Source organism: Mustela erminea, chromosome 10 (assembly GCF_009829155.1).
Source record: "Mustela erminea isolate mMusErm1 chromosome 10, mMusErm1.Pri, whole genome shotgun sequence".
In the NCBI taxonomy this organism is placed as follows: Eukaryota; Metazoa; Chordata; class Mammalia; order Carnivora; family Mustelidae; genus Mustela; species Mustela erminea.
The window spans coordinates 101639916-101665982 of NC_045623.1; the positions used below are offsets into that span (position 1 = coordinate 101639916).

At 52.2% G+C, this 26067-nt stretch overlaps 1 protein-coding gene across 2 annotated transcripts in view; it reads right to left on the minus strand.

Annotated features, from left to right (window-relative positions):
* The window catches only part of DISP3 (dispatched RND transporter family member 3), a 48605-nt gene extending 22588 nt beyond the window's left edge, over window positions 1-26017 (minus strand). The window contains exons 1-3 of one of the 2 annotated variants that reach the window (XM_032302936.1): window positions 25591-26017; window positions 6056-7160; window positions 4963-5182 (exon numbers count right to left, since the gene is read on the minus strand). In XM_032302936.1, coding sequence (XP_032158827.1) covers window positions 4963-5182; window positions 6056-7157 — 1322 coding nt within the window. In that variant the 5' untranslated portion in view covers window positions 7158-7160; window positions 25591-26017. The remainder of the gene's footprint in view (window positions 1-4962; window positions 5183-6055; window positions 7161-25590) is intronic. The other variant, XM_032302937.1, reaches the window with a different exon arrangement.
* Window positions 26018-26067: the final 50 nt, after the last annotated feature.

Below are 26067 nucleotides of genomic sequence, written 5' to 3' on the forward strand. Positions count from 1 at the left end.
AATAACAAACTATTGATACCTATAACAACATGGATATAACTTAAAATAATTAGGCTGAAAGAGGTCAACTAAATGAGTGCATACTGTATCATTCCAAGAATAAAAAATTCTGGAAAACGAAAACCAGTATACAGTAATAGGAAATGGAAAGTGGTGCCTGAGATAGGGGTGGACAGACAAGAAGGGGGAGGATGGAGTCATTAGCCAGGGTACAGAGGAAACTTTTGGGAAGGTGGATATGTTCACCATCTTGATTATGGTAAAGGTTTTATGGTGTATTCATGTACCAAAACTAATCAAGCTGTAATTTTTAAGCATATGCAGCTGGGTTGTATGTCAATTATATCTCAATAAAGCTGTTTAAAAAACCAAATGGAACATTTAAAAGCCAAGTAGAAAAGACCTTTGGATTATCTACTTTGTTGAACTAAATAGGTTAATGGATCTTTCATTAGAGTAGAACACTGAAAGATCAAGCAACTCCTTAGTTATTAATTAATTCATTCATTCATTTGTATAGCATTTATAGAGTGCCTTTGAAGCTCTAGGTCCTATCTTAGTTGCTGGCTATAAAAAGACACAGGCCCAAATTTGTACTCTCAGGTATAAAGGAATAGCTCATGGAAAAAAATATTCTTGCCAAGAACTACAAAAAGTCAGATAAAATAAAAAAAATAATCTGAGGACAGTAGAGAGTATATGAGAATAATGAGGAAAGGAACTCCAGAAAGATTCTGGAAAGAGAACTTAGGAAAGGTAAATTGTCCTTCTGTGGCTGTTTTCATCCTGGAGGCATCTGCTGATTCTGAACACAGGCTGAAGGCTAAAAATTAAGTCTGGGAGTCAGATGAATTAGCAGAGTTTTGGGCAGAAACCTGTAGACCAGCAGAGTAAAATGTCAGTTTCTTTCTCAGTACTTGTACTGAGTACTGGAGCTGCAGGAAGCATTAGGCTAAAAGTCTATGCAGAAAACATCTGAAAAGGTGACATGGAGCTTTGTTTTTGTTTTTGTAGTTTTGAGAAACAAATATTAGAGTTTGTAACCTGTCAGGGGAAAGAGTTGTGCAGAATACACCAGGTTCCCAGTTGAAAATTCTAGAGAATCAAGAGCAAACAAGAGGCAGACTGAGACTTTGCAGGGCTGCAAAATAGCCTTGACTCAGTGAAATGGTTGGCTACTTAAGGTAATCAGTTACAACTCTGCCTAGTGGAGAGAAGGATAAACTTTCTGTGCATGAAAAAAATATCATCCGGACTTCTTTGTTTTTTATACACAATGTTCATCACTCAATAAAAATTACTAGGCATTGGGTGGCTCAGTCGTTAAGAATTTGCCTTCAGCTCAGGTCATGATCCCAGGGTCCTGGGATCGAGCCCTGCATTGGTCTCCCTGCTCATCGGGAAGCCTGCTTCTCCCTCTCCCACTCCCCCTGCTTGTGTTCTCTCCCGAGCTCTCTCTCTGTCAATTAAATAAATAAAATCTTTTAGAAAAATTACCAGGCATACTCATAGACAGGACCACATGACCAAAAACCAAGTGAAGAACAGATTACAGAAACAAATCCACAAGTTATCCCTATATCAAAAGTCAATGGATAAGGACTTTAAAATAATGATAATTAATAGGTTTAAGGAGAGAAAGGATAATATAGACAAAGTAAATAAAACTGAAGAATTTTGCCAAAGATTTAGATCAATAACAAAGGATCAAATGGAAATTCTCCACAGAAAAATGTAACATTAACCTTCAAATCTCAATAGACATTAATTAGCAGATTAGATATAACAGAAGACTGGAGTATAACAGTGAACTGGAATATCTAAAACACAGAAGGAAATTAAACACAGAAAGTAAACATATACCAGAACATAGAAAAAAAAATTAAAACCTTGGGAAAAGCATTGAAAATACATGGAACTCCGTGAAAAGATCTAACATTTGTGTAATTAGAACTCTAAAAAGGACTTCTAAAAGGTAAAAGCAATATTTGAATAGGAAATACCCAGGAAACCCTTAAAACAGATGACAGTTATAAACCTACAGATTGAAGAAGTTCTGTGCACCCCAAGCAGAACAAATACAAAGAAAACTATACCAACATAAATCATAGTTTTCCCAGTCTTACTGAAACCAAAGCCAAAAAGAAATCTTAAATGCAGCCAGAGAAAAAAGATACGTTTCAAAGGGGCAACAAAAATATTTACAGCTGACTTTTCCACAGAAATGATGGAATTCAGAACACAATGGACTAACAACTTTAAAGCAATAAAAGAAAACTACCCATTTATAATTCTATACAAGCAGAGATATGCTTCAGAAATGAAAGTAAATTAAAGATGTTTTCTAGGCAAACAACACAATTTATCACCAGCAAACCTGCACCAAAAAACACAAACAAACAAACAAACAAACAAGCAAAAAACCCTACTAAAGAGACTTCTTCAGATACAAGCAAAACAATTACAGAGGGAAACATGAAGTTGTAGAAAGTAATGAAAAGCAACAGGGAAAGTAAATATGTGAGTAAATATAAATGAGTACTGACTCAGTAAAGTAATAATGTAATGTCTTGCGGGGCTTAAATGTATATAGAATTAAAATGCATGCAACAAAATTCAAAGGCTGAAGGGATATAAGTGCAGTGAACATGTTCTAAGATTCTAGTATTATCAAGGAAGTAGTAAAAGAGATTATGTGTACTATTTTGCAATAAGTTAAGGTACATGTTGCCATCTCTTGGATAACCAATAATAGAATAATAAAAGGATCTGATTATTCTACAAGAAGATACTGAAGTCAAGTCTACAGGGATTCTGCTTGTCACCAAACCTATGAAGCTCTAAGGGGATGGGAAGGGGGGCGAGAGGCTTTTCTACGCAGGTGGAGGTTTTGACTCAGCAGCTGAACATATTACCCAGAAGGAACTGTCCGTATCTGAAACCCTCCTCAGCCAGCCCCTCCCAGCTTCCCAACCCAGCAAAGCACCTTTCTCAGGAACCCTCCCATTTATTCATCCATCCACCCATCCACTCACTCATTCCCAAGACAAATCCCTCTACGGGGTTCCTGGCACAGGGGCTAGGCCTGTAGAAGTGAGACAGGAACAATCCCAGTCTCAACAGACTCGCAGTCTACTGAAACGTAATGACACTAGACTTCCTTAAACTTTAATGTGCAAACAAGTCTCCTGGGAATCCTGCAGGTCAAGGAAAGGCCTGGAGAGTCTGCATTTATAACAAGCCCCGGGTGATGCTGACGCTGCTGATCTGAGGGCTGCCCTTTCAGAAACAAGGAATTAAACAACTAAACTACAGACTGTCAAGAGCCATGATGGAACTGGAGCTCAGAGAGGTGCAAGAACTCACTGGGACTACCACAGCTAAGCGAAGTCACTGTTATGTGACCCCAGATATGTCTACCTCAGTGTATGCTCTTTCCTGCCTCCTGTAGGGAGAAGGAAGGGCATGGTGAAGGGGACGAGTGGGCTTTTGATCTGCCCAGGCTTTATCCTAATGGATGAACAGGGGGTTCCTTGGCAAAGAAACATGACTGGGAGAAGGTTCTTAGTGCAGCAAATGGCATAAAAACACAAAGGGTAAGGAGTCCAGATTAGAAAGTCTGGGTTTTGTTTTGTTTTGTTTTTTGTTTGTTTGTTTATTTTTGAGAGAGATCATATGCAGAGATTTTTTTTTTTAAGATTTTATTTATTTATTTGACAGAGAGAGAAAACAAGTAGGGAAGAGAGGCAGGCAGAGAGAGAGGAAGGGAAGCAGGCTCCCCAGCGAGCAGAAAGCCCCGTGCAGGGCTCGATCCCAGGACACAGGGATCATGACCTGAGCCAAAGGCAGAGGCTTTAACCCACTGAACCACCCAGGCGCCCCAGAAGGAAGAGAATCTTAAGCAGGATCCACACCCAGTGCGGAGCTCATCTCAGGATCTTGAGATCATGACCTGAGTGGAAATCAAGAGTCGGATGCTTAACTGACTGAACCACCCAGGCACCCCAGAAAGCCTGGATTTTCATGTCATTCCACCATTTATCATTTTGGACAACTTCCTTAACTGTGCTGTGCCTCAATTTCCTCAACTATAAAATGGAGATAATCAGAATGGCACCTACCTCGCTGGGTCGGTGTGAAGATTAAATGAGATGTGTAGAAGGGGCTTTTGCCTGCTCTGTGCCACATAAATGTTAGCTGATTTTCACAGTCATTGTTCAATGTAGTTGCGCAAACTAATGGATGGGTAATGGAGGGAACAAGGGTATTTCAGGCAGAATATTTCCTCCTATGTATGGGGCTGGCCTGTCAGGGCAAAGGACTGAGAAGCATTCCAGTTGTCCATCAGGACTGACAGATGAACTAGCTAATTCCCTTTCTGGGTGAGGATGGGCCTCGTTGTATTCGTAGACACATACCCCAACGTCTGAAAGACAACCAGAGCACTCACTGCCTGAGAGCACCTTCGCATCTCTTGGCTCATCTCCTCCTAATGCCTCCAGAAGGGTATCAGGACTTACCATTCCTATTTTACAAGTAGGGAAACTGTGGCCTAGAGAAGAGCGACTCACCAACTATCTCCCTGGGTAGTAGATGCAGAGAAGCCAATACTCCCTGGTCAAGAGTCTTTCCAGAAAGCCCTCTAGCACCATCTCAGGAGAAAAGCAGTATTCCACACCTCCGGGGGCAAGGGCTTCGGGACTCCCTGCCTCTGCCAAAGCTGTGATGTTCAGTACCCATGAGCACTGATCAAGAAAAGGGTTTATCAGCTGTCAGAGTGACAGCGAGGATGCACCTGGCTCTGCCCCTGATTCGGGAAGAGAGACTTCCTAGGGAGAAGGTTGAGAGCTGTTATCTGGGGTTTAGGAAAAAGAAGCCGGGGAAGATAGTTTCTTGCCCGAACACAGCCCTTTCCTGGTATACACAAGGGCAAATACACACTGGTGCATTTGGACCTCCTACCTAGTAGACTGCTTGGCCAGCATGGCCACGTAGGTGACCACAAAGCTCTGAAACTTGGCCCGCTGCTCCTCCCAGCGATCGTCCACCGAGTAGTAGTTGGGCAGGGGTGCTCCAAACAGGATCTCGCTGCGCAGGAGGGAGCTCTTGAGGTTTTCTGCGGAGAGGCCCTCGTCCACATACCAGTAGAACTCAGGGTGAGTCATGGCCAGCTCTAGGGAGCCTGCAGGGGCGGGGGCCCAAGGAACTCAGAGGGTCAACACCCCCCAGCCCTCCATCAACATCACCCTGCCCTCCTCACCATCTGACTCCTGTCTAAGGAGGTAGGCATCTCCCCCTCAGACTGCCTCCAACTGTCCCTAACAGGACAGAGAGAGGGTTTAAAGAACTCACTAACCACGAGCGGCAGCCCCCGAGACCTGCTCAGGCAGCCCCCAATAAATTCACATTTTATTTGCATGTGAACTTCGCCTGATACCAAGGCTCAGTCTTTGCAGTCCTAGAACTCCACCTTCCCACTGCAGTCCCCCTTCCTCTCCCTAGAACCCTGTCCATGTGTCCCTTAAAAGGCACACCTAAGCCCCCAAGCCCCTCGACCATTCTCTAACCCTCTTCAAGTCTCATCCCCAAATTACCTGGAACTAACCCCACCTTGGTCTCCCTTCAACCCCAGTCTCTTCCCCTGGTTAGATGCCCAGTCCTCTGCCACCACTCCCAGGCTTCCCTCTAACCAGCCTCATAGGCCCAACCCCAGCCCATGCTTTCTCTAACTCCCAATTTCCCTCAACCCCGGTATGCGTCCAAACCTCCTTCTTTGCCTCCCTGGAATCCCATCTCACACCCAACCCTGCTCCCAGCCCTTCAACCTGTCACCTTCAGGTCACGCCCAGCAGGCAGCTCCAGCCTGACTCCGCCCCACGGCCAAGTCCCACCCTGCCCTCCTTCAGCTGTGAGTTCAAGGCCCGGTTTCCCATGCGCCTCTAAAGCACCTTGTCTCAACCCCAGGAAAACCCAACCCCCAGCCTCGCGGAGGCCCTGTCCCTGATGCGCCCCTCCCCATCCAGCCCCACCACCAGCCACACACAGGTCTGCTCACCCCGGATGTCAGCCAAGTCCTGGCCCATGCCATCATAGTAGATCTTGCCGCCTCTCTCGGTGGGGAAGAAATAGGTCATGAGCGAGCTGGGTGGGGAGCAGTAGGAGTAGGACCCTAGTGGAAGGTCTTTGAGCACCTCGTGGGGCTTCCAGCAGAACTCCCGGAAGCCCGGGTGGTCCATGATCTTGCGCTCAATCTCGTGGATTGTGACCAGCCTCTCACTGGTGAAAATGTTTCGCTCTGCGTCGCCGCGGGCCAGGAAAATGAGCTCGATGCGCCAGTGCGCATGCGTCTGGGTGTTGGCACTCACATAGGAGCGGGAGTAGTCCCAGCGCGAGGCGCCTCGGCGGGCTCGGCTCTGATTGGCCGCAGCCACAGCAGGGGGCGGGGCACTGGGTTGGCACTGCCCATTCTTCTCCAGCCTCTGGTTCATTGGGCCTTCACTCTGGTTGGCTGCCAGGTCCGCCGGGGGTGGGGCCTCGCGCCGAAGACGCCCACTCCGATTGGCTTCTGGCTTCTGGTCCGCAGAAGTGTCGGGGGACAGGCCTGGGCGGCGGCGCCTTGGGGCCTCAAGGACTGCCCGTGGGGGCCTGGGGGCCGGCCGGGAGCGGTTTCCCAGATGCAGCTGCTGCAACTGCTCTGAGATAAGGCGCTGGAGCGTCTCAGAAGTGAAGTCGGCCAAGTCGCGCCGGTTGCGCCCCCAGGACCCAAACTGGGACTTGAGCGCCAGCGCGAGGGCGTCAAAGCGCTGGGAGGCCTCGTGGTTGCGGATCTCAAAGGCGTTGTAGGAGATGTCAATGTCCAGTGGCGGGTAGTAGAGGAACATGAAGGCTGACAGGGCCATGGGGATGCTGCAGCCCAGGAAGAGCACCAGCCCCGCACAGCACGGGTTTGTGAAAGCCCAGCCCAGGGTACTCCAGAAGCCCGAGGCCGGGGGCCGGGAAGGCAAGGTCCAACGCCGCCAGCAACACTGCCCTGCTCCCCCAGCTTGCGGCCCTGGCTTCTGGGCCCTCCTCAAGGCCTCATCTGTTGCTTCCTCCTCCTCTTCCTGCTCCTCCTCTGGCCACACATCCTGCAGCAAAGGGTCATCCTCCGAGTCCATAGCCTACAGGAGACGGAGAGGGTCAGCAAGCTGGAGAGATGGAGAGGATGGTACCCCGTGGCTGCAGTTGCCCAGCCCTGGGGATTGACCCTGTCCACGAATACTACGATGGAATTACAAATCAAGCAGGCATTTAACTCAACTGAATCCAATCACTCATACACAACACAGAAAGCAAAAAAAAAAAAAGTTATTTGTCCCTCACCTCCCCCATCTAGATCTTGACTTTCAAGGTCACAGAAAAGGGAGAATCACAACCCAGTTGCAAACGGAAGAGACATCTTTTCCCATGTAAGGGCTCTTCGAAGGGAACTTTTACTGCACATGATTTCCCAGCTTTTGCTTCATGCTCTGATTTCAGAACTCATGGCCAATGTGAAGTGTTACTCCATTATAATCACTTTTATTTAATCAGCAACTCTGAAGTACCTTGCAGAAGTATCAGGGTAAAAGGGAAAGAACACGATCTTTGGAATCAGATGGACCCGAATTTGGGTCCTAGTCATTTGAACCTTGGCAGCAGGGAAAATCCCTCCGAATCACAGAGTCCTTGTCTATAAAACAGAGGTGGCCATCCCTGCCCTACACTGTTGCAAGGTAGGTCAAGGGTTGGAGCGCACTGCAGTCTGTGCAGTGTATTACTCATTATGTGTCACATAAACGGATTTCTTTGCTCCCCTCTGGGGGCCGTCATGTGCTCAGTTATTGCCATGGGGCTCTGCCAGAGCTAGATGCCTGTCACGGCGCTCCTCAAGAACTCTCCATGGCTCCCCACCCCCTCTTTGAGATGCTGCAGCTGCAGCCACTGTTTGTCAGACTCAGACCACTTAACATGCAGCTCCAGCAACGTCAAACCTTTGGGCATGAGCCGGGGCCAGGCATCTGTCTCCCCAAGACTTGGGCACAAGCAGCAGGAGGGCCTGGCAGGAGAGGGCAGGCTGGGCAGCCTGAGGACTCCAGCAGGGTGGCCCGAAGGCAGGAGGCCTTCCAGCATCCCCGGGCATGGCCTGTCCCCCTTGTCCCTCCTGTCCTCTGTTTGGACGGAGAGAGACTCATTATCAAGTTAGACGCCAGGCATTGAGAAGAGGAAGCTAATTATGCCAGAGCTGGCTAATTAATGCTGCTTTTCCTATTAACATTCTCTAGAGTGCTCCATTTCAATTAGACGGTCTGTCCAGGAAGAGAGGGGGCTGCCGACAGCCCAAAGAAAGTGAGGAAGAGAGGGTGAGGGGAAGGAGGGAAGCAGAGACAGAGAGACAGGAAACGGGAGAGATGAGAGACAGTTGGAAAGAAGACGGAGAGGAGAGTGGAATTGGGTGGGGGCGGGCAGGCAGAGATGGGAATAAGGAAACAAGGGGAGAGAGAAACAGAGTGGGGCGAGGGTAGGTGGCAGAGGAGGAGGGCAAAGCAGAAGACTTGAAAGGGAGAGAGGCCTAGAAGGGGTGGGAACAGCTCGTGTAATATGCAAGAGTCCTGTGATGAGATAATCAAACTTTCCATTTGCCATGCCCTAAAGCAAGCCTGCCGAGGGGATGCTATCTGCTCCGGGGCCCAATTTGTATTAGCAGAAACTCCTGAGTATGAACCAGAGGCAGCTCAGACTCTCCCTACCTCCAAAAGGCAGAACTAAGTTGACCTTTGGAGGTGGGGGCAGGTGGGAGCCTTGGCCCCACTCCCAGCCTTGGAAAGAGGATGCCGATGGCGTATGGTGGAGGAACTGGGGTCACTTTTGCCTTTTTTCTGGGGTCTACCCACCCTGTCCCCAGCTTTCAGGGTATACAGTTTATAATATATTGATGTGGGGTGGTAGTGGTCCAAGGCCAGGATTCTGGGTCACAGCTTCATTCTTTGAGAGATCTGGGGGATCCTCTAACCCACTGCTGCTGCACCAGGAATGCCACTCCCTTCCCCAGGTGTCCGAGTCTAAGGCATCTTTCAAGGTCTTGCTCAAGTGTCACCTCTGATAAGAAGCCTTCCCAGATCTGAAGCCCCCAGCTGCCTGCCTAAGCTTGTCACCACACCTGGGGGGTAAAAAGCACTTAGGGACAAGGAGGGAGAGGCAGAATATCAAGAACTATGGCTTTGGAGGCAGACAAACCTGGGTGCCGACCTCAGCTGTATGACTTAGGGCAGGCAGTGTAGCTGTCCTGAGCCTCGGGTTTCCCATCTGCAAAACGGGGCTAACAATATCGTGTTCGAACGATGTATATGGCAGGGTGACCACAGTGCCTGGGAAAAGACTGCTACTTTTCTCTTATGCCCTGCTTCTTCCCAAAGGCTGTGAACTCCTGCAAGACCTACATGGCCCTTTGCGTCTGCCACAGATGGCCACAGCAATCTCTCTCATCTCATGTGTTTTCTCATGGTATGACTGAGACTTCTCCCATCTGCAAGTAGTGTCTGCATTCCTTCCCCTTGAATCCGGGAGTGTGGCGGGGGGTGGTGGGGGTGTGGAGACCACAGCAGAAGTGGTGCTCTGAGACGTCTGAGACAAAGGGAAAGGCAGCTCCCCCTGGGCTCTCTTGGGACACTTTGTCCTTGGAACCCAGTTGCCATGCTAGGAGGAAGCCCAGACTAGCCCAGGAGGAGAGACGACAAGGAGGAGCTCCTGCTAACAGCATCAACCACCGGACACACGGGAAAAACACCTCCGGTCAAGGAGTAACCCAAGCCTTCACGTCTTCCCAGCAGAGACCCAGGTACCATAAAGGAGAGCTAAGCCACCCTCTCCTGCCCCCTGTCCTGACCCACAGAGTCCATGAGCAAAATGCATTGGTTGTCATACATCCCTAAGCTTGGAGAGGACTGCTGACATAGCAACTGGGACAATTGAAATGGAGCCCTGTCCCCTACGTGTGACTCCATGCCCTGCAGACAACATTTGCTGGATTTAAATGACCAGAAAATTGGGCACAGCCATTCTGCCTCCCGGTGAGAGCACCACAGCTGGGTGGACATGAACTCCAAGAGAGCAGGGACTTGGCTGCTATGTTCCCTGCTGGGTTCCATGTGGCCTAAAGTACTTGGTTGGGGGGCGGGGGGTAGTGATCAGTGCATAGCAGATACTGTTGAATGAAAGAAGGCAACCAAATCTCTGGAGAATCTGAGTTAGACATTAGATAGGACCTCCCCCTGCACAGAGGATAGTCACTCAACAATACAAACACATGGCTGAGAGTGTGGTGACTTCTTCCTTGGGCGGGGGGGCGGGGAGGGGGGAGGATCTTGAGGAGGATGAAACAGACAAGCAAGAATTAGACTCAGTGAGTTGTCTATGGCGCCCCTGCCCCCTCCATGCCCACCTTCTCAGTCCACCCCTGAAAAGAAAAGCTGTCACGTAGGGAATGATACAAGATTGGTGGTCGGCCACACTGGCTTCAGACCTGGCTCAGCCACCAACTTTCTGTGTGGCCCTGGGCATGTCCCTCCCTTCTTGGGGCCCTGTCTCGCCCATCTGGTCCTGGGATGGTGAAGATCCAGGTCCTGCTAAGTGTGACATCCCTACAAATTGCTGAGAAGTCTCAGTCCTAGCCCAATAAGGGGGGGGGCGAGATCTGAGAGACACCCCCTCAAGCCCAGGGAGGCCCAGCTGGCAGGTAGGGGGTTGACAGCAATGCCTCAGTGGGCAACCACCTCCCTGGGCCCTTCTACAGGGCGGACAGCAAACTGCACACTTATTTTCCTTTCTCAAATGATGGGAATTGATTAGCTTAGCAAGAAGCTCCAGCTGCTCCATGGAAAGGAGCTAAGGACTGCTCCACAGTGCCCATCATGAGCTGAATGCTGTCGTGCCTTTATGGTCTCCCATTAGGGTTGGCTCTTGGGGGGGTGCTTCTGCTCAGTAACTAATGTCCTCTCTCTTCCGCACTCTCTCTCTCTCTCTCTCTCCCTCACACACACACACACACACACACACACGCTCACTCACAGAGGTGGCCAGAATTAAACTCTGGGCCTCCCAGGAGCCCGTGAGCCAAGGCGGGCACACATCCACAGAACAAGCTCTCCCTCCTCTTGGGAGAAGCGAGAGGGGCAGCTGCCTGCAAGGAATGGCAGACCCTTGGGGCCTGGGGAGGAAGAAGATGTGGCCCAGTTTTAAGGGCCAAGTGTGGAGCAACCCAAAGCCACATTTGAAGTATAACCTTAATTTTATAACAGAAAAAAATTCCGCATGTAGACGCATTAAAAAAAATTTATAGTGGTTATCTCAGTCTGGGAGGATTATGGGTGATTTTTATTTTCTTTTTTATACTTGTCTATTTCCAATTTTTCTGCAGTGATCAGGTGCAGCCTTACTTTCAGAGTGAGGAATCAGTGTTATTTAAAAATAGAATGTGTGTGTGTGTGTGTGTCTGTGTGTCTGTGTGTCTGTGTATATGGAAGAGATTTTGGTAACAGCCTTCAACTCTTTGAGGAGTTACTATAATCAGCCTGGGAGGAGGGTTCTGTCCACCAAGGAGAGAAAATGAGGAGCGGGTGACTGAGTTGCAGCAGGAGAGACCCTGGTTAGACAGCAGAAGGTACTGGCCAGTGCCCGATGAGTGAGTGAGTATGGAAATCTCCTGCTCCCCCGAGATGAACAGAAAGGTCTTGAAAATGAGCAGGGAGTAGACCATAGCTCCCTGGCCCCAGAAGGGACATCAGAGCACAGCCAGTCCAACTCCTTGAGACCCAGTGAAGAGAAGGGACTTACCCAAGGTCTTATTTCAGTGGCAGAGGGACTCTTGGCTTGGAATGCTCAGTCCGCCCCATCGTCAGATTCGGGGGAGGGGGGGTTGGCAGTCCCCGGGAACAACCAGGCATGTGCACCCAAAGAGCCAAATGAGGAAGCTATTTTTAAGGTCTAAGGAAAGAAACATTCTTCAAGTCCCAAGCCAGATGGACTCCCCCACCTGGATAGAATGGGACTTTGATGGGAGGCAGTGTTGCCTCAAAGACACCCCCAACCCCCTCCTTGCTCTCCTGTAGAGCGGCTCCCAGGGATGAGACCCCACGCCAGAGACTGCCTGCAACCCTGATTATAACTTCCCTCCTCCCCGCAACGAGTGACAGAAACCTTCCTTCTTCATTCCCTTATCCCAGCCAGACTATTAAAATGTAATAAAAAAGATCACATTAGACATGCAGATTTGACTTAAAATACGTATATGTATATATAATTTAACGGCAATTAGGAGCTAATCAGCTTTTTCTTCCTGTCTCGGGGTGTTTTGCCTCCCTGGTGCATGCAGCAGCACTGGTCCTTGGAAACATCTTGGGGTCTTTGATTCTCCTTCCTTTCGGCTGAGCAATTTGAGCGCAAGTTCAAAATGAGATAGTTTGTGTTGAACAGCTCCATTTTCCCCTGACGCCGCAGCGGGGACATTATGTCCTTCTCTGCTTCCTGATTCTGGGTCTGGTCCTTTTGCGAATTCAGCTCATCTGAGGCAGAGAAGGGAGGTCCCTCCTGGGCAGTCATGTCCTAAGTCCTCATGCCCTATCTTTTGAGAATCTGCAACCCCCTTCCACCCCCGCCAGAGGCCCCAGCTCTGTGCCAGCCATCCTGAATCCCAAGCCTTTCTCCAAGACTGGGGCACTCCATCTCAGGCCAGGAGACAGCAGAACTATTAGAGACAAGGTGGTGAAACTGGGGCCACATCACACAGACGGGGGGAAGACAAGAGCCCAAGGTGCTCAATGCGGGAACTGCCACCCATGAAGATCATCATAGTCTAATAATCCACTGCTTGTCTACCAAGAGCAGGTGCTCTATCCACTCTCTCTGGTACTCACATCAGCCCTGCGAGGGAGGCATTACAAGTATCCCCGTAGGACAGCCAGTAAACAGGTTAAGTGACTCCTTGTGGTCACACAGCAAATAAGGGGTGAAACTCGAGTTTGAACCTCAGAGCTTCAGATTCTGGCGCCCATGATCTTTTTCTCCACTCCAGGTAGCCCTTAAGTTCCTTGAGAGCTGAGATGTCAATACCCATGGAGGAAACCTACAGCTCTTTAGCAAGCCTACACCGGCCCCACAAGACCCCAGATCACTCAGGTGTCATCAGTTCTGTTTCCGGTACATGACAGCTCAAGGCATGACTTAAAGGAAGTCCCCACCAGTCTCAGAAACCTGGTCTTCCCTTCGGTGGGAACATGGGTTGATGGTTAATTTTCTGTGGCTGGGCAAGGGGACGCACACCCAGACATCGGACCAATGTGTGGCTGTGGAGACTGATTAAAGCAAAAGACCCTCCTTAACGCGGGCTTCATCCAATCAATGGAAGACCTGAAGAGAACAAAAAGGCTGAGTGAGAGGGCACTTCTGTCGGCTGCTGGGGCTGGGGCTTCGGTCTTTTCCAGCCCTCAAACTCTGCCTAAAACATCGGCTCTTCTGGGTCTCAAGCCTGCTGGGTTTCGGGCAGGAATTTACACCATTGGCTCTCCTGGGTGTTCAGGTGGCCCATTGTAGACCGTGGGACCTCTTAGTCTCCATACTTACCTGAGCCAATTATTTTATCTATAATCTATCCATCTATCTATCCATCCATCCATCCATCTATCTTATCTCTAATCTATCCATCCATCCATCCATCCACATCACATTGGTTCTGTTTCTTTCTAATACAATTTCCCTTGAGGCAAAGTGGGGGTCATGCAGGGAGCCCCAGCTCAGCAGCTAGATCTTAGGTGTCTCCTAGCGTCTTCTCTCCAAAAGCCCCACGTCTTACCCAGCATCTCAAATGAAAATGGTTAAAGAACCAGGGAATGACCTCCAAATCCGTAGACAGGGGGGCGTAGCTAGGTGGCTCTCAGGATACGTCTGAGCCCTTCTCTAGCAAAAGGACACGAAATCCCCCACCCCTACCCTCCCTGCCCCAGGCTTGAGAGAAACCTGGCTTTGCAGCTGTCGCTGAAGCAAGCACCTGCACCTACACCCCTCAGACCTCCTGCCCCCCAAGAAACACCAGCCTCATTAACTAAATGTGCCAGCAGAGGGCAGGAAGTTTAGAGGGATGCACGTGGCCACTTCCCGCAAAGAAAATCTGGGCTTATTTACCGGGAGTCAGGAGGAGTGGGAGAGGGAGTCGCAGGGGCTCTGCGGTGAGCCTGTCTAGCCTCTCATTTCCCAGAGCAGGGCGGGCTGCTGCGATGGGGCTCATGAAGGACAGCTGCTCTCCCCGGGTTGACAGCTGGTGAGGAAACTGGGCACTGACTCGTAAGCCCAACAGCTCAATATATATCCGGCAAACAAGCTTTGCTCTGGTCAATATATCACCCGGGGAAACGTCCCAGCCAGCACCAGAGGAATCCAGTATTGATGGTTACAAGAGCACCGCAACCCTCTCCCGTTCTGTGTTCTCTCTAGTGGGCTCGGGGGACCAAACGCATCCCCCCATCACTAAGAAGATTATGGGGTACTGAGAGCACTGGGGCCTGATTCTGGGGGGTGGCGGTAGGGAACTAAGCACGGACTTTGCAGTCGGATAAACCTGGGTTCAAACCTCTGCCACCCGCTGGGGGCCTGGGGTCTCAGTTTCTTCATCTGTACAATGGCAATGGTGACACCCTGCTTGCCGAGTCACAGCTGCCAGTAAGATCGTGATGAGCTTCAGAGATAGGGAGAGCCCCAAATCTGGGCCCTGCCCATGAGCAAGGGTGGAAGTTGGCCAGAGCCAACTCTTATTCTCTACCACCTTAACCCTCAGACTTTAACATGGGTCAGGCACCGGGTGCACCTGTTCAAATGCAGATTTCTAGGGCAGACACCAGGTCCAGTCAATCAGACTCTCTGGGGACGGGGTGGGGTGAGGCCCAGGAACCTATAGTCATACCATCTCCCTGGGTGATTCCGCAGCAGGTGGTCCAGGATCCTTTGAAAGACCCTGCTACCCTGGTCCCCTCCCCAGTCCCCAGTGACTTCTTCAAGGAGGTGGTCTAACCATCGACGTTTCCCTGGCCAGGGCCTTACACTTGCCTCTCTGCAGGCTTGCCATACCCCTGGTCCTGAGGATGGACTCAGGCTCCTGGGTCTCTGGCCAGGGCTTACTCCTCCAAGCGCCTCTTCCACCAGCGGTGGAGAAGGACGAAATGACAGCCTCTGGGCCAGGAACAGGATTCTATGTCCAGGGAGAGGGACCCAGACAGACTGCCCAGATCTGCCAACCAGCTCTTCAACGAGCAGTGAAAGGAAATAGAAGGCCAAGGGGCTTACTGTCTGGCAGAAGCTGTGCGAGGGGCTTGGGCAGGGAGCTCTGATTGAACCGAGCACTGCCATGTGCCCAGCGCTGGTCACTTGACTTCTCTGTGTCATCCCTGATCCAGCCGCGTCTCTAGGAGGCAGGGTGCACGGGTTGGGGGGTGGCTGCGGTCTGGGCCTCTGCAGGGTAATGTCAGAGCCCCATCATTTTAGCCTCTGTGTTCTACTGCTATGGGGTGTTATACCCAGACTGACCCACTTTTGCCTGCCTCCCCCCTTTCCCCCCCACCTCTTGCCGCCTAAGAGTTCAGGCCTCACGGCCCAGACCCATCAGTCCTGGCTCCTGGAGCCCGCCAAGAAGCCTTGGCTTCTCTGAAGAAAAGGCAATGAAAGCTTAATAAAATGAGTAACACTTATAGAGCCCATAAAATACAGCCAGGCCCCTGGGTGCCCCCTTGCCTGAGGGGTCAGAAGGTTCCTAAAAACCCTCACTATATGCCTTGGGCAACATGTCCCCCTCCCACCATCTCCTCCCCACCCCCCGTCCCTGGCCATTGTCCGGACTTCAGTGTGAGCCCGAAGGACCCACTGGGCCCGGTAGCCAGTCAGCAACCCAGCCCCTGGACCGCTAGGTGAATTAAAAAATATAATAATAAAAAGATCCCCACAAAATACGACCAATAACCACGGCCATAAAAGCCAAATTGGATTCCTTCGTAGATGATGAGCTTGGGGTCCTTCTCTCTCTCTCTCTGAGACCTGATTAACAAATATGTAAAACAATTCCCCTGTCATCTCTGGTTCCAGCCAGCTCTCCTGGCAGCTCAAAGCTCAGGGACAAGGAAGGAGGCAGAAGCAAGGATTGCCATCTGGGGCAGTAAATGCGGCCCCGGGGGCTGGGATTAGGGATGCCCCCTGCTACTGGCTGTGTGACTGAGAGCAAGTTGCTTACAACCCCTGAACAGTCCCCCATCCAGGCAGAGATGCTCTCAAACCCTCCCTCTTTGGATTCTCAGCCTCTGCTGTAAGACACAGAGACAAAGGCTAAGGAGAGGGCTCCCTTTCATCCCATTCAGAAGCTGTTGTACAACTGGGGGGCCCTGGGGACATGCAGGGAGGGTCCTGCTGTGACACCAGCTAAGCGGAGTGTGCCCGGTGCCATCAGCTTCGCTGAAACACAGCAGGTGGCCACCTGTCAGTTCTTAGCTCCAGGGTGACTTTGGAGACTCTATCTCTCCCCTCCCCCCAGCACACCCAGACCACATCTGTGGGTCCAGGCACATGGCAAGACCCTTCTCAGCCCCTCACCACAAAAGACAAGCTTGGGAGTAAACGGGAAGCTAAAAGATGCACAGCGCATAATGCAAAGTGCTCAGATCCACAGAGAGGTCACAACAAGTGGCCTGGGATGGAGCTCTAAGAAGGCTGGACGACAGCCTGACTGCCCAGGGCTGGGGGGGAGGGGCACGGGAAGGGTGAAACCTCAGGGCAAATGTCCCCTCTGAACCCTCAGGGCTCCCCCAGCCCCTGCTGCCAGGTTTGGGGCTTGCAGAGGGACAAGGGGGCCAGCACCGGATGAGAGAAGTGCAGCACAGAGATGCTGGAGGCTCCTTGTGTCCCCAGGCCAGAGCCACCACTCTCCCGGCCCCTCCCCCTCCCACCCAGGGAGACCGAATGGGTCTTGTGTCTATGCAGCAACTTACAACTTGTAGATCATTTTCACAGGGGTTTCCAAGGCTTAGGAATCATTTCTAATTTGCAAACGAGAAAAAGGAGGCTAAAAGAAGTAAAGGGATTTGTTTGAAGCAGATTTCTGATAAGCCTGATATGTCTCACTATAGTCGATTTTATTTGAGTCTCACCTGTTTGAAAACGCAATCCTCCTGGTCCCCACTGGTGTGCACACCTGTGAGCTCCTTCTTGCTCTCTTCGTGTCTCTCTCTCAGTGTCTGCCCCCAGAGTTTTCTGGCCGCGGTCTAGGCTCAGCTCTGGCCCCAGGGAAGGGAGGAAGCAAGCCTCAGGGACTAACAAGCAAGTTCATCAACTTGGGAGTCTGGGTGGAAACGCAGCTCCGGTGCCCACACAAGTCAGTGGCTCCGGGGAAGGGCTTCCTGGTTACCCTGATGATGGGCAGCTCGGGTGCCTATAGTGGGGGTCGAGGGATCAGTCTAGGAGGGGTACCTTGTACCCCTGCATACATGAGGCCAGCACAGAGGCCCCTTCCAGGGTGGGGAGTCTGACACTGGCTCTTCGCCTCAGCCCACACTCCGTGAAGGTGTGGCTACCTACGGAGACAGGAATTGAGGGTCGGAGCAGAGGGCCGGGGATGGAGAGCAGATCTCCAAGTACCCTCCCTCCTCAACTCTATTACCTTTCCCATAAAATGCTTGGGAGATTCAGGCCCCTGGGGAACTAACAGCTGCTCCCAGCCCCAGAGGCCAGGAGAGACCCCAGTGAAGCCACCTGGGTTCAAGAATCTCAGTCGCTCTCTGCCCCACCCCCATCCTGCTCAATGGTGCAGTGTTATCCGAGTCAGTGGGAACTCTCCCCCAATCCTGTCACAATCGTGGGGCTCTGTCTCCTATCTGCTTGGGCTCTCAGGCTCGTCTTCCTTCCCTTTGTCAAATGGGAGGCTGGACTCAAGGAGCTTTCAGATACACCGCCCAGTTGTCATCTGGAGTCCACAAAGGGCCAGGACACAGAAGTAGGACAAGAGAGAAAATGGGGTGGCTTAGGGCTCAGGAAGCAGCTAGGAAAGTGAAGAGCATCGCAGATTTCTCAGGGTGCTGGGACTGTCACCTCTATCAGCTTTGCGGCAACCTGGTTCCAATCCGTGCCATGACCAGAGCCAGAGGGGCCCTGTGACCAGAGGGTCCAGCAGAATGGGGGCGGCGGTAGAAGTGAGAGGACAAGGTTCAAGGACTCAGGCTCAATCTCCCTGATCCTGTGCTGACGGGTGCCCTGGGGACAAGAACAGGTCCCTTCCCTTTGTCAGCACTTGGCATCAGGCTCTGTCAGATCCAGGGCCTGGCAAAGCCCTGGCAAAGCCCACTTCATTCATTCACTCATCCCCTAATTCATTCATTCACTGTCTTCCTTCATTCACTCATTGGTGCTCGCTCTATAAGATAAAGACTTGCTGTTAAATCATCTTTACTTGAACTCCTTTTCCCCAGAAGTCTCTCTCAAGCTTCCCAGCCCAGACCTGTTCTAGTGCTCATCCATGCCTACAAATGCCTCTAGTGCTCATCCGTGCCCATGAATGCCTCGGCTAACACATCCCTGTCCATCACAAACTCCTGGTTCTGTTACTCTGGAACCATCTGCTCAAAGCCTCTGGAAGACTGGGTCAGAAAGCCGGGAACCCTTACAAAGAGCACGCAGCACCTACTTCCCGCAATGCTTCTCCAGCTTCTCTGCTGGAAGAAGGGAAGGCGGGGTCTCCTCCTCTGATCACCGACACTGTTCCAAAGCCTGACTTCTCTCTAGCCTACCCTAATGCGTCTCAGTCCTGGAGGGCAGAGAGGAACTGAAACCAACATCCTGCCTTCGGGAAGTCACAGGATGATGCTTCAAAGCCAGCAAATACTTTTCAACCAGGGATTTCATACATGCGGTCATGTCCAGAGGGATCCAAGTCCCAGCTGTGTCTACATGGAATGAAAAGGGGGAAACATCTGGAGGAAAGCCAGACAAGGCCTGCCAGTCTGCCAGATGTTGCACACATCTGGACATCTGAAACATGATCTGTGTGGCTGCTTGGCAGTCAAGAAGCAAATGGTCTACCCATGTCGCCCTGTCAACTAGGACACAGCCCCGTACCTACAAATTGCTCAGATTACTGAAGGGTCCAAAGGCACTTTGGCTGCAATCTTAAGAGACCCAAATCAAGTTACTACAAAGGCTGAAGCTTTGGTCATCGTATGGTGGCTGCTCTTACAACACCTGAGTCCAGCCTGCCCGCGTCCCACGGCTCACCGGCAAGCTGCTTCGTCTCTCTGCGTTTCACATTCCTGATCCTCAAAGTGGACTAATAATAGTGATGTCCTCATAGGCTGCTATGAAGATGGAGTTGTAACACCTATAAGCTCTAAGCCAGTGCCTGGCAGGTAGAAACACTCCAAATCTGTTGGCTGTTCTTAGCATCATCGTCATCATCGGAGGCGTCACCTGGCAGAGCCCTCCCAGCCAAGAGGATGCGAAATCCTCCGGAGAATACAAAGGCCAAAATGGGGGAGAGGGACACATGCCCCTCCCCAAACATTCCAGGAACACCAGTTCGCCAAACCCTTTGCCCAACTCAGCCCCATCTAAGCTGCCTTTCCCAGAGACAAGAAGATCCCCACATTCTCGTCCGTAAAAGGAGTGGTGTCCAGCTAGGAGTACTGTCTCCCCTATTGAGAAGGTTTGGCACTGTCCAGGTGCCAGGATATGCATCGGGTGCCTGGGCAGATGGCTGGGCGGGGATGAGCCTTCCCCACCACACCCCATCTCCCACCAAGACATCAAGCTGGGAAGGTCACCCAAGCATGCTGCAGGCACCGCCCGTGGGAGGCTTTTCTTCTGACCCTGGAATGACTACTTGATTGGATCATGTCCTCTGAGCCCCAGAGGACACCTGGGTCTCTCTTCTACTTCTGGCAGGGGACCTACAGGAGCCATCGTTTTCATCTATCACTTCTGCTCCAAGTAGGAGATGCTGGCTGGGGATGGGAGACTCTGGTGAGCCCTACAAGGACAGAGACAGGCTTTTCCACTTCTGCGCCCAGTGTCTGGCACACAGTGGGGCTGCCTGGGCAGACACGTGTGGGATGGGGGACTAAGGAGAAGACTGTTTCTGGTAGAGGTTTAAGCCTCTGGACACTGTCTCCCAGGACATCACTCCCTGGTTCAAGGAGCACCCCTATAAGAGATGGCACCTAGATGGCACCTGCTGGCATCAGAATCCAAGCCACTCCTTCTCATTGTCCCCGCCACCTCCTCTTTTCCAGGGGTCACGTTCACTGCATAAAGCAAGACCCTAGATCTGCCACATGATGGCTTTTTCTGAATTTCCCAGGTTCCCAGTCTGGTTCCCTCAGAGGGAGGAACAAAGGAAGGAAACAGGATGCTAGAAGCAAGGGCACGCTGTAGGGGTTCCGCCTGCCCAGTGGGTTTCCCTCTGAGTTCAGGGAAAACATACCCAGACCTGACACTTCAGTAAAGTCCCCCAGGGAATGGTCCCAGGACCCTGAGCCAGGCTTCTTCCTTCCAGGTTTTGGCAGAGACACAGTTCTTCCTGGCACAAATGCCAGCAAGCGTGACAAGACCTAGAGGTATAGTATAAATAGCTTGCTGCTGCCCATCAGCTCCTCCTTCCCTTTGGCTTTGGTTCCAGATTCTCCCCCTTCCTACCCACAGAAAAAACTTGCCAGTGGGGGGCTCTGTGGGCTCCACCTACCTCCTGGTTAGCCGTGTGACCTTGGGCGAGTGAGTCAACCTCTCTAGCCTCCGTCCCTTCAGCTGTGAAGTGGAGTAAAAATACCTGCCTCTGGGTTGTTGTGGGGATTCCATCAATTAATGCGTGTAAAGCATTTAGCACAGTGTCTGGCACATGACAAATATTCTGTATTGTTATGATCATGCACGGTTGGGGACCTGGGTGTGTGAGCAGGGTCAGGCTCGAGTTGGGGGTGCCCTGTGCAGAGGAGAGGACTTGGTGTGACATGCAGTGAAAGCCAGCCGCGCTTCACCCCTGTGCTTGGAAAGGAAGTATTACAGTGACCGCCTGCATTGGCTCAGCTCCTTCCCTGGGGTCCCCTGGATGCTTCCCACACACACACACCAGCCTGGCTCCCTGGCATTCAGGTTCTGCTACCAATGTGTTGCTGCATGATGCTGGGCAGCTCACCCTCTCTGAAGTCACTTCCCCATCTGCAGAGGCCTCTTAAAGCCCTGACATCTCACAGAGTTAAATCATTTTTCCCAATTCAAGCTTTAAAGGAGTCTCCCACCTGAGCCCATCCACAGGCAGACAGGTTTGGGCTCCCGTGGTTGGGGACAGAGTCCAAGACACTGAGGCAAAGTCCCCACTCCCAGCGCTAGCCCAGAAAGCACAGGTACCCATCTCTGGTCCCTGAGAGATGGCCAGAGCTGAACTCGGGACACAGCCCTGCCCTTCACCCATCACCCTTGGTGGGGCCAGCAGAGGAATTCACATTCTTTTGAAAATCATTACGTAAATGGTTTCTCAACAAAACTGTTCATTCAATGAATGAATGGATGGATGGATGGATGCCGAAAACAATGCGGAGTACTGGGCAAAACGGGGACTTTCGGTTTATTTGATAAAAATCCCCCATTTGGCCTCTCCTCAGTGTATGGCCTTGGGCAAGCCTCTTCACTTCTCAAACCTTGGTTTTCCTATATATTAAATGGCAATAATGATCCCTACTCCACGAGGTGGTTATAAGGTTGATGGAACAGTAGATGTAGATGCTTAGTACGTACCCAACAAATGGCAGCACCATGATCCGCACTGTTACTACCGGCCTGCTTCTCCCCCTGGAAGCCAGAGGACCTGAGGCCATTACCCTTGAACGGTGCCCATTTCCAGAGAGCTTTGATGCCCACACAGAATCGCAGCCCTCCCACCCATGTGCCTTCCAGCTGGTGAGGGGCAAGGAGTGGCCGTCTGGTCTCCCCGTGGCCGGGCAGCGAGCTGGCTCGCTGGGGAGGCTCTGCCACCTTCCCTGGGCTGTCCTGGCAGCATCCACGCCTCTGGCCTTTGTCAAGCAGCTGGAGTGTGAGGCACACCGTCTGCCCATGAAATGCGACTTTCAGAAAACATGCATATTTGGGAGTTGGTGCATGTTTCTATTTCGGGCTGACACTGCCCTCTTTATTTATTTATTTTCCCTGGGCTTTGCCTTTGGAACCCAGCTCAGAGGGGCGTTTTTGACAGACTTTGACACTGCTCCTGGCTCCTCTGGCAGGAGACATGCTCTGGTGGGGGTGGGTGGGCAGGGGGAAGAGGATTTAAAATGACAAGCTTTCTCTCAGCTAGGACCCACCAACAATCAGACACCCCTGCCTCACTGGTCCAGCCCTCGGGATCTCCATATGTGGGTGGGGGGAGGAGTAGAAGAGGTTCAGGTGGGGAAACAATTTCAAAGAGTGGGGAGGAAAAAACCAAAGAGGCTAATCATGATCAATACCAATAATGTTATTATCAACCACGGCTGTCACCACGACCACCACCACTTTTGGGTGCCTGTTTTTATGACTGACAGTGGCCTGGAAGACTGCCCTTAGGGAAACCACCTCGTCTATCAGCATCTCACTGTGCTCATCTGTAAAGGCGATTTTGCAGAACTCAGCTCACGGGGCTGTAAGAAGTGGCCACTCAGTCAAACGGCATCAGTGACTGTCTTCCCTCCTGGCCTCCGATCTTGGCCAGCTGCCCATGATCCGCTGACTTGGTCCAGGTCTTAGGGCTGATTACCAAGACCCTACGCACCAGGCAGGCCTCTAATGGTGTTCTCAGCTAGTGTCTTCTCTGTGGTCATTTACAACCAGCCCGGAGTTGACCTTAACTCAGACAACTCCGTCTGCCTTTGGATGACCAGAGGAGTGAAGGGGAGAGGAAGAGACAAGATAAGTGTGCTTAAACTGTTAGAGAAAAGGGCTTAAACCATAATTCTAAGGCTCTGAGGGGCAGGAGATCCCAGCTGAAGTTCCTACTCTACTATTCATTCATTCATTCATTCATTCATTCACCAAGCATCCACCAGCAGAACCAGGGGTTCTTGCAGAATCAATGTCTGCCTCAACAGAGAATGTGCTTCGGCAATGTGACCTCAGGAAAATTACTTGACATCTCTGTTCCTATAAAGGAAGTCATCTGAACATCCCTCATTCAGGGGACAGGATGAATTCACCAGTGGGGTGTGCCTTGAGCAGGGAGGTAAGGTACTATAGCCTCTGAGGTTAGAACCCTGATTTTCAATCCCACCCACACTCAAGAGTGAGTTAATGTTCCCCATTATTATTAGGATTAAATAGGGACCCTTGAGGTTCACTTCAGCCAGCCCTGTTCTTGCACAGATGGGAAGCCTGAGGCTCAGCAAAGGGAAGTAACTTGACCAAAGACACACTGGGAGACTGTGGCCAAACTGAGACAAAATGCAGGTCTCCTTACTCCCACTCCAGTGCTCTTTCTACCACATCACACTGGGACTCTTCCCTTTCCAACAGTTTTGGATATTAAGGGCAATAGCAGAAGAGGTATCAAAGGGCAAGCCAGAACATGGGTACCAGAGCCTTCAAGATCCCCATGGGATGGGGGCCCTCCAGAACAGAGGAATCCTGGCCCTTTGGAGAGACTGTTGGGGCTCTGGGACATCCGTCCCTAGACATGTTCCCAGGGAGGGGCCGGAAGCTGCTGAGGCCATGGGCAGGGAGGGAGGTGGTGTCAGACTTTCACAGAGAGGGGAGTGGGGGGGGGGGGATCTGCCTGGAGAATGGAGTCAGCTCCCTCTAAGGTCAGCTGTGTCCATACTGGAGCAAAGACTGACTGACGGGGTCAGACCCAGGCTAAGGAAAGTTGGTGGAGCATGAACCGAGAAAGACAGTGGGGTCGGGGGGAACAGAGAGGTACACAGGAGAGGAGCAGAGAACAGGGAAACAAAGAGAAAGTGCAAGCAAAAAATGATGCAGAAAGAGTGGCGTGTACCCTGGTACACATTTGTCTGGAGTAGGGTCTGAGGAAGGGGAGCAGGTCTGAGAGTGGTGAGCTGAGCAAAATGGACTCTGAGCCTAAAATTCAGATTCTGTAAGGCCAGGTTTCTGCCCATAGCTTCCAGTGGGCCACAGCCTTCTCCTTCTGTTTGGCAGATGCCTGGATTCCTGCTTAGGTCTGCATTGGGGGTTGGGGGTGGGGGGGGATTGCTTTCCCTCAGCAAGAAAGTGTGTGTGTGTGTGTGTGTGTGTGTGTGTGTGTGTGGTGTGGTGTGTGTGTGTGTGTGTGTGTTGTGTGGGGAGCCCAAGTAGCTCTGTGAATCAATGGTTATCTCTGTGAGCACCCAGAAAGGAGCTCTGGAGTCAGGCTTAGTAAGATGTCCAGAGACAGCAGGACCTGGAAGAAGAGGCCGCACAGATGGTAGTGTTTGTGGGAAGACCTGAGTCTGCCCACGTATGAGTGGATGGATCGCCCCTCTGTGTGTGGACTGTGAATGGATATATATTTGCATGTGTGGACTGTGAATCTGTGTGGGGACTGTTTGCAGGTGGTCTGTAGGTCGGTGTGAGTGTGCGCGAGGACCCTGGGTCCGTGGGCGTGTGCGCGGGGGTTGTGCGTCTCCAAGGCAGGCTCCTGGCGCTGTCCGCGGTGCTGAGCTGGGGCGTGGACGGGAATGGCACCTGCGTCCAGCCTCAGGGGGGCTGCCGGACAGGGGCCTCGGAAAGGAAGTCTCCAAGTCTTCCTTGGAGGCGCCTTTTCAGTCCCAGTTGCAGATCTCCCCGGGGAGTTGGGAAAAGTTCTCTCCCAGCGGCAAGGTTGGCTCACAGAACTCCGCGCTACTCGCAAGAGGAATCTTACCCCAAGCCTCAGCACCACCACTGCCCCGCTGCTCAGCCCACCTCCACCCTCACTCGCCTCTCCGCAGGGCCCGGGGACCCTATCGCATTCGGCTTCATCCGCCCGCCCAGTCTGCTTCAGAGCTCCCGCGCGCCCGACAGGACCTGCAACCAGGTTAATTGCTTTCCAGGACTCGGGAAAGGTCCGGTCGAAAGCACGAGTGCGCTAAGGTGCGGAGTGGATGAAGAGGAGGTCATTAACCTTTTCCTCCCTCTGCTCTAGCCTGGCTGAGATCCGGATCCCAGGCGGCTTCCAGACTGACACTCAACTTTTACGGAACCAGTCATCCACCCGCGAGGACGAGCAGGGGGCTGGAGGTCGAAAGCCTCCCCGGAGACCGGAAATCTCGCCAACTGTGGATGTCAAACTGACCCGCGCAGACCGAAGCTGCTCCAGCCCCGGGACGAGTTGGTGCGCAGCTGGGGCCCGGCCGCGGGGGGCAAGCTTCGGGCTCTGCCCACCGCCAGCTGGCTTTCCTGGGGACGCCAAGGCCTGCACCCGGGGCTGGCTGGAGAGCTAGAGAACTTCACACACAGCCCCGTGCAGGCCGGGGTGGGGCCGCGCGAAGGGCTTGCACCTTTCTCCGAGCAATGCATCCCCCAGCCCTGACCCGGAAGGCGCCCAGCGGCCGTCGCACTCACCTCGGCTGGCCAAGCTGAGCTGGCTGAGCCGCGGGCGCTGGAAGAAGGTGCACGGGAGGGGCTGGGGGCTGCGGCCACCCCGCCGGGAGGACTTGTCCCCTCGCGGAAGTCTCAGTGAGAAGCTCTTCGGGGCTGCAGGAGGCCGGGGTTCCCCGCTCCACTCCAGAGAGCACAGACCGCGCACAGCCTGGTGCTGATCCTGGTCCCCAGCGCGCAACCCAAGCACTCAGCGCCGCCGCCGCCTTTTATTCGCCGCCCGCCTTTGTTTGGGTCCCGGCTGCTACCACGGGGTGTGGGGGTGTCCGGGGCAGGCTCTGGCGCTGCACTGCCCCCAGACCACGGGCGCCTCCGGCCTTCGCGCCGCCTGGCCTTGCGTCAGTGGCCGGTGAGGGCCTGCGGTCCGCCGCTTACTGCTGTCTCTGGAGTCCGCCGCCAGGCGCCGCGGTGGCCGCCTCTCCCCCTGCGGGAGCCGCGCGG